The 15826-nt window shown below is 32.6% G+C and overlaps 2 protein-coding genes across 8 annotated transcripts in view; one reads left to right on the top strand and one right to left on the bottom strand.

The window, feature by feature from the left end:
* The window catches only part of LOC129910013 (vitamin K epoxide reductase complex subunit 1-like protein 1), a 30973-nt gene extending 29499 nt beyond the window's left edge, over positions 1-1474 (bottom strand). Inside the window, exon 1 of the mRNA XM_055987245.1 lies at positions 1418-1474. The gene's annotated coding sequence lies outside the window, so the exon portion shown is untranslated. The remainder of the gene's footprint in view (positions 1-1417) is intronic.
* The window catches only part of LOC129910012 (homeobox protein 5), a 242130-nt gene continuing 227773 nt past the window's right edge, over positions 1470-15826 (top strand). For all 7 annotated transcript variants that reach the window (XM_055987238.1, XM_055987241.1, XM_055987240.1 and 4 more), the window contains exons 1-2: positions 1470-1582; positions 5414-6467. In XM_055987238.1, coding sequence (XP_055843213.1) covers positions 5616-6467 — 852 coding nt within the window. In that variant the 5' untranslated portion in view covers positions 1470-1582; positions 5414-5615. The remainder of the gene's footprint in view (positions 1583-5413; positions 6468-15826) is intronic.

Genomic DNA, 15826 nt, shown 5'->3' with positions numbered 1-15826 from the left:
AAGAAAAAAAAATTGTGTGCAGCCAGAAAAGTGGTGATCTTCCCAGAAGGTAAACGTCTCCAATCTTCATAGTGTTTGCTAATTTGAAAGTAATAGAAGAATTCGAAATTCTATTCAATATTTAATCTCGAAAAAATTGCAAATTTGCATAATTTGACATTTCCACTTGACATTTTATTGTTCGCGCGAGGTGAATAATACACACATCCTTGAGAAAAAAAGGATAGTGGTGAGAGAAGAAAAGCACACAAAATACAAAAAAAAAAACATTGTAACTAATAAATAAACAAAAAAAGAAGTGGAAGCAAGAAAAAAAAAAAACATACATATTTCCGTAAGTTTTTTTTTCTCTCTTGTGTGTTTTTCGTCATTCGTGTGTGTGTGTGAATGTGTGTGTTAATTCGCGGTTAATAAACTCACGTCTTCTTCGTCGTCCCTGTCGTCGTCGTCGTTTTCCCCACACACACCGGTTCGGTGTTGTATATCTCTCTTTCCCTCTCACCAAATAGTGTGTTGAATAATGATTTCTGTTTTATGATGATGATAAAGTGATAAAGTGCGTGAAAATTGTTAAAATTTTCATCACAAATTATAATTAATAACATATTCTTACATTGGAATAAGTTTTGGTGTGAAAAATTTAAATTCAACACGATTAAAGTGTTGAAAAAGTTCAAATTTAGAAAAAAAAATTCAATTTCAACTCCTGGCAATGTGCAGTGTGTGCGTGTTTGTTTAGAGAGAAAAGGTAGAGAGAGCGAGATAAATCTAGTATATGTTGTGTGTAAAAAAATATATCTTCTATCGTCCCATCATCATCCAGCAACAACAACAAAAATTTTCATCATCGGGAAAAAAAAAGGATAAAAATTCTCCAACACATACTCTGTGTTCTCATCATCATCAATTAAACAACAAAAAAAAAATATATACAAGATCTCTGTTATTCTCCTATAAAATTGAATTAACAAGAAAGGAAATAGAAGTTTGTGTTTTAATTAAAAATTTTACCACACCAGTGTGGTAGATAAAATTTTTTAATCAACAAAAATTATTATTACCCCACACAAGTGATTTTTATTCATTTAAATTTGTTTTTTTTTTTTGTATCTTAAATATTCTGTGTGTATTTTAATACATATATATTCTATACATATATCTATATATATATATGTGGTTTATCGTTATCCTCGGAATGTGTCGTCGTAGTGAATAGAAAGAGCGAGTCCGTCGGGAAAAAAAGGAAACGAGAGTTGAGTAAAAAAAAAAAAAAAAACATGTCGGTTCGTCTTCGTTTTCGGTGTCATCCTCATCGTTGTTGCGTTCGTCTATAATTCGTATTTTATTCACCAAAAAGAATAAAAAGTTTAAGCGGATCTGTTTTTTTATACTAAACAAACAGAACTAAAATACATACCACAGGATTATTAAAACTTGGTTAAACTGCAGTTTAATTATAGTTGGGAATTTTTTTTTTTTTAACACAAAAAAAAATTAGATTTTTCCCGAGAAATATTGGAATATAAAAGAACGAAAAAGGAAGGAAGGAACAAGCAAAAAAAAAAAAAAACTCCATCAAAAGGTGTGTGTATAAATATTGTAGCACATGCGCAATGTTATGTTCAATTTTTATGTTTATTTTTTTTTTCGATTCCTACTTGAGTTGAGTTTGTGTGTGCGGAATCCAGAAGAATGGCATTCTAGCGTTTTATAAATGGAGAGAGAGATGAAAAAAAAGAATATATTCAATCTAAAAAAATTTATGTAAAAAATCAAACAGATTCAGAGACAAGCAAAAAAAAGTAACTAAACACTGTAAAATTGTGTTTTTGTCTTTTTTTTTTTGTTCATTCAGTCAATTGGATTATTGTGTTGGAGCCTTAAATGTAACTATGTAATTTTGATTAAGTTCTGTTTTTTTTTGTTCTCATTTATTAGTTCTGTTCTATTTGAATTGTGGGTTGAATTTAGGAGAATGAGGTGGTTTTTTTTTTTTTCTAAAGTCAATATTGTGTGCAGTTCTGTTTGGTTGTTGTTTTTTTTTTTTTCTTTCATTGGAAATTGTCCTTGAATTTTCACAACTGCGTCAAAAAATAATAAATTATTCATTGAAATTGAAGTACATATGTTAAAAAAAAGGGTTCACAGACTTTGATGTCCAAAATGTGTTTTACATTTGAATGAAACACATTGGGTTTTTTTTTTTTGAAATTTATTTTTCTCTTTTGGTGGAGATTGGATTGGCTGATGTTTTTCTATCCGCCATGTTTTTCAAATCCTTGCAATACCCACACACAAATTCTGTGAGGGGGGTGATGATGATGATGATGAAATGGGGTGGTGAAGTGGGTGGTTTTCGGTTTTTTTTTTTTCTTCTTATATTCACTCTTTTTTAAAAAGAAAGATAAATACCCTCGAGGACACAGCTGATTATGGATTATAATAGAATTTTTACTTATTAGATAGAAGATTACATATAAATTGATGTCATTTAAAAGAGGAGGTATTGGTTGCCTATGTTGTTTTTTATTGATGCTCCTTTTATCGTGGTATCTTTATTCAATTAGAAATAAGTCAAATGAAATAGAAATAGAAAAGACCAAGGGTGTCGCAGTGATCCTAGAGCTTATCCTAACTTAACTAGCTTTAACAATCGTCCAAATGCTTTTCTTGATAATTCTGATGAGAAGTTTGTATTTTAAGCATTGATTTATCGATTTCTCATGCTTTTGAAGAAGATGAATCTTTATATTGCCTGGAAGATTGTTGAACATTTTTCGTTCTAAGCAATTACAATTAGTCAAGGTTATTTTTGAAGTTCTAGCTTGTAGATGTGTAAATCAGGTAGTGTCTTATTTGTCTGCTAGAATTTGGAGCCTTAGAATTCGAATAATTTTGTTCATTCTTTTTCGAATAAATAGAAAAACTAACCGCAACGTGAAAGTTCAGATGAATTGGCCAAAACAGAATCAATAGGGTAGAGTTGCCTATTTCTTCAGTTACCGGCCACCTTTCGGCAAATCGTTGTAACTAGTTATTTCAAAGGGGTTTATTCCAAATTTTCACTCGTATGCTGTTTTAACATAATATAAGAGAACACCATAAGTTCAAAATTTTGGAATAAACCTTACGAAATCTCTTGTTATAACGATTTTTTATGGGTAGGTACTTACCTATGCCAATAGAGCACAAAAAATCAGACTAAAACAAAGCTTCTTGTTATCTGCAAATGACAGATGGTCAGCACTTGAAACCTGTCGGGTTTCAAGCTAAAAAAGTCCTTTATTGTCCCTTTTGGTCGTCATCCTTACAGGTCACTACTCAATGGGAACCCACATGTCAAGAGAAAGAGGTGGAGAAGGGGTCATACCAATTACTTTGCTGATGCCCCAGTTTAGCTAAAAGCAGAAAAACAACTCTAGGAGAATACTTCTTCGACGAGGTAGATGATGTCTCGTCCTTAGGATAGTTCAGGGAGGCACCGAATCCCAACACCTAATTTCCAATAAATATTCACTTAACATTTATCCTTCGTCAAGGGTTAGGCTTATTTCATACGCAAACGGCTAAGCGCCACCGACTATTTGATTTGTACGTGTGAAAGAGCCCATAAGATTGTGTTCCCGATAACCAGCCATTCGGTGTCATTTACCTCGTTGCCCGCCTTCAAAGTTGATTCACCGGAAATAACCAATGGCCAAGCCATTGCGCAATTTTACGGATTGAAAGGTTTAATCAAGGGTGTAGATTCATTGCGAAAATTCTTCTAGGTTTTATGTTAAGAAGTCCAACCAACATTATAAGACATATCCGCTGGATTCTCTTTACCAATAGTAGCACCCACAGGAACAATATTTTTTTAAACTTAACTAATTGTTGAAAACACTTCATACAATAAACAAAGTTTAGTTTAGAATTTAGTTCTTAAGTGAACTTTGACTTTTAAAGATCATTTCACAAAATTCGCCAAAGATTGATCTTATCAATGTGCAATTATTAAGAACTAGAAAGAATCGATTGTTATGAGGAGCTATAATATTGAATCATGGTATGAGAACGACAAGCAACAAAAATTTAGACTAGGACGAGAATTACCATCAACGATAGGTGATAAAGGGCTTAAGCATGCTTCCTTCTTCAACTTCAGTGGGGTTCTTATTGGTGGTTTGTTGTTTTGTACGAGTCAATTGCTGCGCTCACGTTCGTAAAGGATAACCTATCAACCTATCATCTGATAGACAAGTATCTAAAATCAGCTGTGATTTAACAAGAGATTACAATAGCGCAGATTGTTTAAAGAGTCTTACATAAACTTTCCAAATGGAAAAATTAAAAAAAAAAATTGAATTTAGCTTCAATCAGATACCATTACCACTCATTTAATGCTCACCTTAACTCCGGAAGTCGGAATTCGGGACATATAGACTGACGTATTAAAAAATTTTGGGTCAAGTTTAACCCGACTTTACCGCCCTAAGTTGAGTTAGATGATATGAGTTGTCTTGAGTTGAGTGGATTTTAATAGAGTTGCAATGAGTCGATCTAAAGATCCTTTTTTTAAGTGTTGAATACGGTTTTTACCTAAACTAGACGAGTAACATGCATATTTGTTCATATTTTAATTTTACAAAACAAGTAAAATTAAAATTTAAGACTTATCTTATCTCGTATTCATTAGGTACTGTTGTTCAATGCGATCGATTGAAAAGACTTGCTGCAAGTTACAAGATTTATGGTACGCTGGTCTGGCTTCCGTTTATTGACAAAAGCCTTTAGTCATTACTGTCATTAGTAAATGTAGTCTTCGTTAAGTAATGGGATAAAGTGCACCCATGTGCATTCAATCAGATTTTAAATGAGTTAACTACCTACTATAGAAGGTTCGTCAGGCTTGTCTGCTGGTTATTAGATTTTTATATCGTTTCATCTCAATGTAACTTCAAAAATTGATTCTTGCCAGGGGCCTGTTTCTCAGCAAACTACATCAGTTAGATTTACTTTATCAACGACTTTAAACAGGTCGCTATGTAGAAGATAGAGCTGGTTTAGTTGATGTAGTAGGCACTGAAACGAAGCCTGGTTCGATTCAGACTCATTAGTCTTAAAAGTTTTTACTAAGCTTCCAGAAACATTTTCAATCTAAATTTCAAAGACAGAAGATAGAGCCTTAAATCTTATCTTGATCCTTTTTCAATCTTTCGCGGCTTGTTTTTATTCAAAAAATATATTCCTAATTGCATAAAGCCAACAATATCTACAATCTGCTAGTGTCGGATCCCACACACAACTCATTCTAATTTTTATCCAAAAACAAAGTAAAACACAATGAATATACACCTACGCATCTGTGTTTTTTTCATATAATTATAGAATTTTTCATTAATCTTTTTCTCTTTGTTTGTTTTGTTTTCAGATTTCTAAATATGTTGGAATGTAGTCGATTCGTTGTATACAATCGTCGTCATCAGCTGATTCTAAGAAATTCATTGAATTAGCCAGTTTGTAAAGAAATTTTTCTGCCAAAACAAACACAAAAAAAAAACAAAAACAAATAATCAGCCATGAGCTTCAACGGGATGACGATAATATTCATTGAGAAATAAGCCCTAAGAGCGATGAAACCATCACCGAATCATACACAAACGCTGCAAATGCACCAGCAGCAACAATTACAACAACAACAACAACAGCAGCAACAACAACTCCAACAACAACAACAACAATCGCATGATCAATTAACATTACCACCACCTGCGCCACATAATTCATCTGGCAGCATAACAACAGCCACAACAACAACATTCCCCTATCATCTGCAATTGCCACCTCCATCGCCAACATCCACTATCACCGCCATCTCCAATAGTGTTGCCAATAACAACAATAACATCAACAATGCTACTACCAATGATTTTGTCGATTCAGATCCTGAATTAACAAGTAGCACAGCTGATGGCAGCATCCCGCCACATCATGCAGGCAATGCAACAAATGGCAACTGTTTGAATGCCAAACAACAACGCCAACAAAAACGTCGACGTGAACGGGCTCAGCGAATGCAAGCCGAACGCGACAATCGCGTCGTTTGCAGTGGCGGCGGTGCCGGCAGTGTGGGCGATGATAGTAACAATTCCAGTGGAAATCTCACAACAAGCAATAGTAATGGCAGCAGTGGCAGCAATCTAATTCCACCAACGGATAGTATTGCTTCGTTGTTGTTGAATCCACCAAATTCGCCCGAGGGACATACGGGTTTAATGGCAGCTCCAAGTGATTCGGAGGGCGAGAGTTTGGATGAGGATTTATTGTCGACGTCGTCGTCGTCGACATTGCTTTTGCCAAGAGACAAGCCGCCGCCACGTCCACCACCGCCGGTGCGACGAAAATTGCCAAAATCACCGGTGCTCGAGGAGGAGATTATCGATGGATTTGCAATTCTTGAATTTAAGACCTATGAGGATTTGGAGGTGAGTTTTTGAAATAAAATAAAATAATTTATTCTCTTTTTGAGTTTATTTGCATTAGATTGCTATGTTAGGATTTGATCCATGGAGTTAAAGATCATCTCTAGGCTTTCAGGAACACATTGACATTACTTCTAGAAAGTTACTAGAAGTGTGTCATCCGTAGAAGGGTTCTTCGAGTCTTACAATCATTTAGTGGGTACTTCCTGGATTGCAACACGATCTATTTTGTAGGAAGTTCGATCTTTAGAAGACCATTTACTGGTTTTGATAAAAACCTACTCGAGGGAACCAAGTAAAGTTCTTCCCCGCTACAAAGTAAAGAGCAAATCTGAATTGTCTATGTAAACCCAAAAAAAAAAACTATGACGCAGATTTCAATTATCTCCTAAGGTTAATTGACGACTAATTTGAATTGACATTCATGTCCATTTTTATTCATTTCAACTTTCATAGTCTTTTTTTTATTGTTTTCTTTATCATTCATTTAAAACATTAAACAAAAAAAAGAAAAAACATCTGCCCCCTTCATTTCATAAAGCAAAATATAGTAAATCCAAAATAAGAGAGAAAAATAAGTACCCAAGTACCCAAGATAGCCGCACTGACCTACTTATCAGCCGCTTCGCTCGAAGTTAAACGAAAAAAATAATAATAATCATTTGTATTTGTGCAAACCACATAGTTAAATGAGAAAAAACATCATCATCACTGTGGGCTTAGCTCAGCTCTCAGTCCTATCAATATTAATTCCTATGAATATTCATTTATAAAGGTCAGGGTCGATTCGCATTTTTAAGTTTTTTAATCTTTTATTTATATTTTTTTTTTTTTATAAAAAAATATCATTGTTGCAGACTGCGTTCATAATTAGATTGTTGTTTTGATACGTTAGTACTTAGTATGGCAGATAATTGATAATTTAATAAGTTTCTGAAGAAGAAACTGGTTTATTTTGGTCAATAGCTGCATTCTTTTGGAAATGACAAGCTACTTATGAGTATTTTTCTAGCAATTTTCAATCGAACCTACATTAGAAAACTGATTTCAATGCAATTCGTATCTACTTGGGCAGAAGAGCATGTGTTCGTACATTAAAGTACTAGATTATTGTTTTCATCTACTCATGAGTACTTTGTTATCTTCATTTTTTAACACAGCTAATATAGTATAAAGAAGAGACACATATGAGAAAGTAGGGAAACAGATCTTAATTGATTTTCAGCAGCCATCATTTATTTGACTTAACTGTCAATTAGACGCGTTCCACAAACACATGTTTTTTTTGTTTTTCACAAAAATTTTAAAGTTGGACAAATAATGTCAGCGTCCAGTAAAAAAATATAAGTCTACTGTCAAATTGTGTACCAGGTCTGTTCAATGAGGTGATTGGTTACTTATAAGAAAAATAAAATACAACTTTTTGTTGTTTGTTGAGAAATTTTCTGTTCTGATTGCTCTTGAATGGTATTAGGTTTGTTCAAGCAGCCAGGGAACGGAAAAAGAAAGAAATTAAAAAAAAAAAAACAAGACAGAAGGAAACTGGGGTCGAATAACAACACACGATTACAGATTACAATCTGTCTCTATTTAATCAGTAAAAAAAGAAAGCCCCAGATTCATGAAAAATTTTAGAATATTTAAAAAATACAAACATAGTCGACAAGAATATGTTCCGACTCAAAAGTAAGCAAATACTATTTGGAACAGAAAAATCTTCATTGAACAGCTAATAGTTGTTGTATTTTTCCGAACATTAAACGAACTAAAAAACTTTTTATGAAGTTAGTTTGAATCTTAAGATTTCTATCCGATTTTTAACTTAATATAGAATATACACTCACGATGATGATAGTGACTGCTTCTGCTTCACTTTTGTTGAATTTTGATTGAGAAAGTGATTTAATATAGACCCGTTCAATTGGAAGTGGCATACTAGGTGTGTTTTTTTTGTTTATCTATATAGATTTTGTGCAAAAAACGACATCGGGATTTTTCAAATCCGTCCAAATATTTGGCACCACTGTACATACACTTTGGCAGCTGTCTGTCAAACAACAAACCAAAACAATAAACCAAAAATCATTTGTATATTCTTAGATACATATTCTTAGATGTATATTCTTAGATACATTTTTAAATCATGACCATTAACATAAGTTGCGTCGTTCTTGTGTTATAAGCGTTTGAAGGTAGCCATATTGAATTTTTTTTTTTTTTATTTTTTTTAAATCTAACGTGGAAACTTTTTTAGTTTTATTTCTAATTTTTCGAAAAAAAACTTTGTTAATTTTATATAAATGTTTGTTCAGCAATCTTATCAGAATCCATTTAAGACTTCTATCTGAAAAGTGCATTGCGTATATCTCGAAATACTACCATTTCAATACAACCATGTCAAACAAATTTTTGATTTTTTTTTCTATGAGAGCTTTTTTCAAACACCATTTTCTCCGTTTTTTTTTTTGTTTATATTTTTAGATATATCTGTATAAAATACCTATAACAAAACAAATAAAGTACCTTAGCACCACTGTTTATCTCGAGAGAAAGTAAAATCTGGATAATTATCTGGATTTTTCAAAAATCTATAGGTACAGATAAAGTTTTTGTTGTTTTTAACACGTAAATTGTTTTGATTTCAAATATCTCGCTGTCGTTTTTTTGCACAAAATCTAACTGGATAAACAAAAAAAATACACCTACTGTTCATGAGTAGATGATCTATTATATTTAAGCCCTATTTGCTCGCCAATTTTTTGACAATTTCATGACTAAAGCACTTTGACAGTTGTATGACTAGTAGATGTTCTCATGCACCTCTGCACGAGTAGGAAGGTCATTGCATTAATTGATGAACGCGGCTAAAGTCGTGTGAAAACACCGATAACCTTGCACTAGAAACTTCTAACAAGCAACTGGTTCATGTGTACTATCTGTCAAATCTATTTGTGTTTTTCTTTTGTTTTAAGTGCTATTTCAGTTTAAAAATACCATTATTCTAATTAAATGACGAGAAAGACATATTTCACGAAGTTAAAAACAAGTTTCTTACTTATCTCTATATAAAAAAACATTTAAAAATAAGTTAAATTTACATATTGATTCAAAATCTAACTCAAATTGAACTTGACAAATGATATCACAGGCAAAGAATTCAAATAAAATCCCATTTTTATCTATCTATTTACATAAAACATTCCAAAATAAACCTACCTGTCAAAATGTTTACACTTTTCCTCATCAAAGTAAAATAACAAAAGAAAAACGAAAAAAAAAACCTGCACATACCTACCAATTATACACAAAGATTGTAAGCAATCTTCATTTTTGTGTTTATCAAAAATGACAGCTCAAATAGAAGTACATGTCAAAAAAAAAACTATTCCAGAGAAATGATGGCGCACAATGCAAATAAGCAAAAACGCAATAATACGTAAAATGCGATCAAAAATATTTATCTTTGTTCATTTCTTTCTTTTTAAAGCTATGCATACGGAGGAGAGATGGAAAAAAGAAAATAACAAAATTAAACTACAAACATTTTCTTTCTACCGGCAAAAATGACACCTCTCTCCTCTAACTATGTGTGTTTATTTTCATTGCACAAATCATCATACATACATATCCACATGCTGCACACACAGAGCCTAGTGACAGCTTAACTAAACAAATTCCACCTGTCAGTAATTTTTAATTTATAGATTTGGCAGCACTGTGTTGTTAAAACTAACTTAAACCAAAAACCAAACAAAATTATAACGAGAGCTACACACACACTTTCTCCCTCTTTCTCTCACTCACTCTTTTTCTCCGTGATAGCGAGAATAAACTAATTTTAGCATACACACTTACTTAGTATTTAAGGGCCTACCACAATATCATGAGGTGTGTGCACAATAAATTTAAACGTTTTGCGTGTGATTTATAAGGTGTCATGACATTTTCATGTTTGTTACCTTTAGAAAATTGTACAAACTCGTGACAGGGCTATAAAATAGAATCCATCAAGCAAGCACCACCCGCCTGTAGCTTATTTTCTCACATTTTTTTTAACTAATTCAGCAATTAGAACCTATTACAGGCAGATTACACTTTCCTTGAAGGTGATAACTTTCGACCTAGAAGCGTGTTTTTATTTTTTGTTGTTCATCTACTTAATAAGCACATGCTTTAAAATTTTTAAAAGCATTTGTTTGTTTTCGTGTAGCAATAATAATAAAACAATCGACTGACTGACTGAGGCTATCTACGCGGCTTTGGTTAGTCATGAACAACACAACACACACCCGAGAGAGAGAGAGATAATAACAGCCCCTTATCACTAATCCGAGAGGTAATTTTCAAACAAAATTGTAGACATTAACGTTAAAACGTTTGTTTTATAAATCAATGCAATATTTTTCGAGTACTTTGTTAAGAGTTAATTTTATAAATTAAACAATTATTGTTATCTCTCTATATCTGAGTCTGACAGTCAGTGGCTGGCTGGGCATTTTACAGATGTGCTTTGCCTTTGATAAATAAAAACGTACATTGTACATATACATAGAGTATGTGAGCATGAACATGAGAAAATAAAGTTTATTTTTTTGTTGTTTTTTTTTTTTTTTTGAAATTTAATTGGCTGTGTGAACCAAGGGGCAGATACTTGTTAGAGAAAGTTTATTATTTTTTTTTTTTTCATTACGGTTTTGTTTTTGTTTCGTAAATATTTTTATTGATAAAACAGTATAATTACACGCTGTTGATTGTTTTGATGTCTTTAAATTGCATCTGTATTGTTGTTTATTGTCAATGGATTTGTTGTCTGGGTTGTAAATATTTTGTCTGATGACAATGGATGGACAGATGTCCATCTAAATATTTGCGGTTTTGAGAAGCTCTTTAAGTTCGAATTTCGAAATTGTTGATCGAATTTCGAACATATTTATTCGAACTTATGTTCGAGTAGTTTTTAGGGAGTTTCGCAGACTCCATTAAATATGGCAGTATAAAGATAGAGTCTTTGGCAGCACTTTTTTTTACGAATATGACGATTCCTAACTCTATCATGAAAGTTTTGACAAGCAAATTTACAATACACTCCGAATCGTATTGTATATGAGTGGATTAAAATAAGAGGTGAGCGCTGTGATTGGTCATAATTTAACCACTTCTTCGACAAAAATATTATTCTCATCTTCCGCCGTAGAAATTCTTAAAAGTTTATGATGGTCTTAAATCTGTCACTATAGGATGTGTTTGACTATTCCGACAAATTATGACAACCACAAATAAAACAAAACAAAAAATAAATAACTTGCTTATCTCTTTTTGGCAGTTTGCCAATAATACCGACAAAGCATTCGAGCATCATTATTTGGCTTAGTAGTGGCATGTATACGAGAATGTCATAAAATAATTTATTTTGTCAATTTAATGACAGAAATTATGCTAATTTGTCTGCCAATTTGATTGATGTTTTTTGGCGACATTACCATTTTATTTGTTTTTGCAGTGCTAAGTTTAAAATTAAGTAGAAATTTTAAGTTATTCGGCAATCAAGTCATTAAATCTGACAAACATTGACAGAATGGCGAATACTTCAAATTTCGGATGTTGCCTTGATGTTTTTGGTTCCAAATTCCATCAACACAAAAAAGCCATCAGTTATATTTTAATTTGGCAGTACTGAATGATCCGGTTATAAATCTGAACTCAGATTTTTGCTCAACATTTGTATGACGTTTTCAAAACGCATTTTATAAAGCATTATGATAGCTTAGACCAAAAGAGATTGAAAGAATTGTGGCTTAGAAAATGTCAAAAGTTCTGTTTGATTGTAGTAATAAATGAAATGTCAAATTATCAAGTATCAAACAAAAATTGATTTACTGTTTACTTTTAGAAAATTAGAGACCGTTCAGAAATTAGTGAAGAGAAAGACAACAAAAATCTCGTCTCATGATCAATTAAGCTGCGTTGCCATTTAAAATTCACATCGCATTTCTGTTACCACCCAAATAAAAAAAGCCATGTTCATTTTTCTGAAACAAAAGAGGTTACATCAAATAAATATTACCTAATTCTTATTTTACACATACGAATCGTTGTACATTATATTTAAGTACATATTTAAATAATTTCTTATAGTCTAAATCTTGCAAACACACAATTTGTCTACATTTTACCCCTTTTAGGAGAGCGAGAATCTGTATGCCAAAAACATGTACATTGTATACACATATTCACTCGACTGCATTTATAAAACCTTTTTTTTCATTCTTCCTTATTGTGTTGTCGTAATGTAAATAAAAGCAAGTATAGAAGGGTAGTCACATACAATGTAACACAAAATAAAAAAAAAATTCTTTTTTTTTTATTTCAAAATATGAAAAGGACTCTTTAGAGTTGTTTTTCTATCGAGATTATATCGCGCTTACATATACATAGAGAGACGATCCAGTAACATTATGTAAATGTGTATAGAAAAATATATATACATGAGATTTTTTTTTCCGATGGAAGTGAAAATGGAAATCAACATAAAAAACATGAATATACAAACAGAATTACTTTTCCTCCTATAATACTCCGCTACTCCTATAATATTCATTGTAGAATGATGTTGATTTTTATCGATGTTTGTTGTTTGAAAATTTAAACAAAAATTTAATATAAAAAAGGTCAGTGTTTGAATAAAATATCGTTTCAATAAAAACAACATTGCAATGAAACAATGAAAGCAATATTAACGATTAGGCTAGTTCACATTATTAGGAGTAGCTAAAATTCTTCTTTAAACTGCGTTTACACGTTGAAGTTTTGACAAACAAATAGCTTGAATGTACTTCCTGTCAATTTTTTATTTGATGTGACGTAAGTGACGCGGCTCTTCCGATTGCCTTGCATTTCCCGAACTTGCCGAAAAATGTTGTTTGTATACTTTCATGCCAGTATCAATTGTTAAAATTTTCAATGAAAAATGTCGAATGCAACTGCCTTGTCAGAATTCGCTCATGTAGCCGCTGGGTTAAAGTTGGGTTCCGCGACAATTGTGATAGTAACGATAAAGTGATCTAACCAATAGACTAGTTCAGATTAACTCTAAGAATTGGTTAATTGCAAGTGTCAAAAGTAAAAATTTGGAATGTAATGCATCTTGCTTGTCGAAATTTGGAATGTATTCTGCAGGTTAAAATAATATTCCTTAATAAGTCTTTAAAGTAAATATTCATTAACGTCAGAATTGCTACTTTGATAAAACTACCTTCTTTGATATCTGTCAGTTTCATCAAAGTGATTGTCATCACTTATGAATTCTATAGATGTTCCTATACTTTTGAACGGTGCGGTGTCTAAATGACACATGATTGAGTACAATGTGAACACCTTCTTCGAATGCACCAAAGAGTGAACACACCAATAGGCGAGTTCAGATTAACGAAGGTACTAAGGCTTTGGCAAAAATGAACAGCGCCACGGTAGTCAAAAGTTGTACTGCCTCTAAGACAAAAAAACTGCGATGAGCTGGTCCGAAAATTGTCAAATTATTTTGTTTGAGTGATTTAAATTGCTCCAATTCAATTGTACATTTAATAAATAAAAATAATTATTTGTCAACTTTTCTACCCTTGTATAATTGATTCTCTTCAAGATTAAAACATCCCCCTTCTGTGATCTACTTTTAAAAAATGTAGGTCAACAACGATAAAACCAACAACAACGCCATGCAAAAAATCACTTTCCTTTTGAATATATAAACACGTTTGTGCTAAGCGAGAAGACAGAAGAGGGAATAAGACATTTGTGGTGTCTTTATAAACGACCTCACAAATATGTCAAATGTCAAGTGGATTAGACAAATTCTTGCTTCAAATTATGACACAGCGCCAACGAAAAAAAAAAACCAACAACAACAATATACACAAAATGAATTAATTTACATTTTTTTGTATTCGTTCTCTCTTCTTTTGAAACAAAATGAATCATCATTTTGCTATTCATGTTATAATTCGTCGAACTTCCATTTCCATGTCGTTAAACAGCTTTTACAGCATTGTTTCCTAAATCGACCACCCGGGGGCTCTCTGATGTTTTTTGTGTGTGCTGCTTGTTATACAAACTTGTTTAGATGCGAGCCGAGCACGTTTAATATTTCATTGCTTTACGATGACCCTTTGAGTATCACCATATCTCACTATAAAAAAGGTATGTTTGTTTGTACATTTGTATATTAGCTTGTGGCAAAGGGATTTTTTTTTTGTCTTTTTCTTGAAAGATTTTTGTGAGATTTTATTGCGTGTGAAGTTGAAAAATTCACCAAGCAAGAGGTGAGGTGAGAGTCGGAGGGATTGGGGACATCATAATGTGTATTGATAGGCGTAATAATATACGTCAAAAAGTAAATACCGAATAGGCACGTCATTATAATGGGCTATTTTGACTTATGATTGCCTTCGAGCTTGTGTAATAAATCAGTGTTGTTTTTTTTTTTCCACTCATACCTATGTTCGTGCCTTAATTTATGGGCGGAAACAGAAGGGTTTAGAGTTTATTTGAAAATCCCGTTACCAAGTGTGTGTGTATCTTTAAGCAAATGACAGATCAAAATTAAGTAATTTTTCCCTATAAATTGTTTCTTTTTTGTCTACATCTCCTCCTGTCATTTCAAGGAAAACTCTTAAATCAATTTATTATTCATTAAGCTACTTTAACCTGATGCCTCTCTGCCGGCCATCAGGCATCATCATCACATATAGATATTTATGTATGTACGCAACGTAAGCTAATACATAATCCAATCGTTTGTGTGTTCCATCCATGCATGCAATGTACCCTAAAGAGTCGTCCTTTTGCTCTGCTATCATCATCTCTACGTACCTCTTCTCCGTACGTACAGAGTGTGTACGTACTATATTATGTGTGTGCACACACAGCTTCCTTAGTCAAAAGATGAATAAAACATACGACTTGATGGTTGTATTACATGCATCACTGCCAGTACCACCTGCCATTGAATGTCATTCAGCGACCAAACTGACATTTAGAATGAAAGAAAGAACGAGAAGAAAATATCACAAAAAAAAAAGTATGTTGTTCATGCCTTTTGACGCTGGCTGTCAGGAAAAGGCATAGAGACAACGACGACGATGGACAAATGGAAAACATATTGGCTTGCCATAAGAGCACAGAAAAATAACAAAAAACGAGATAAAAGAAGAATTGCTTTCTTGCAATCTGTCAAAGAATATTTTAACAACTTTAAGTGTTTTGGTCAGATTTGATTAAGTAATGGAACAGTTGCTATGAGCTCTGTTTGAGGTAAAATTGCAACACAGTAACACGCAATTGTCAAAAATACATTGAAAGAAATTGAT

Source organism: Episyrphus balteatus, chromosome 2 (genome assembly GCF_945859705.1).
Source record: "Episyrphus balteatus chromosome 2, idEpiBalt1.1, whole genome shotgun sequence".
Classification (NCBI taxonomy): domain Eukaryota; kingdom Metazoa; phylum Arthropoda; class Insecta; order Diptera; family Syrphidae; genus Episyrphus; species Episyrphus balteatus.
The sequence above is the reverse complement of the archived record's forward strand: the minus strand, read 5'-3'. Positions and strand labels throughout refer to the sequence as shown.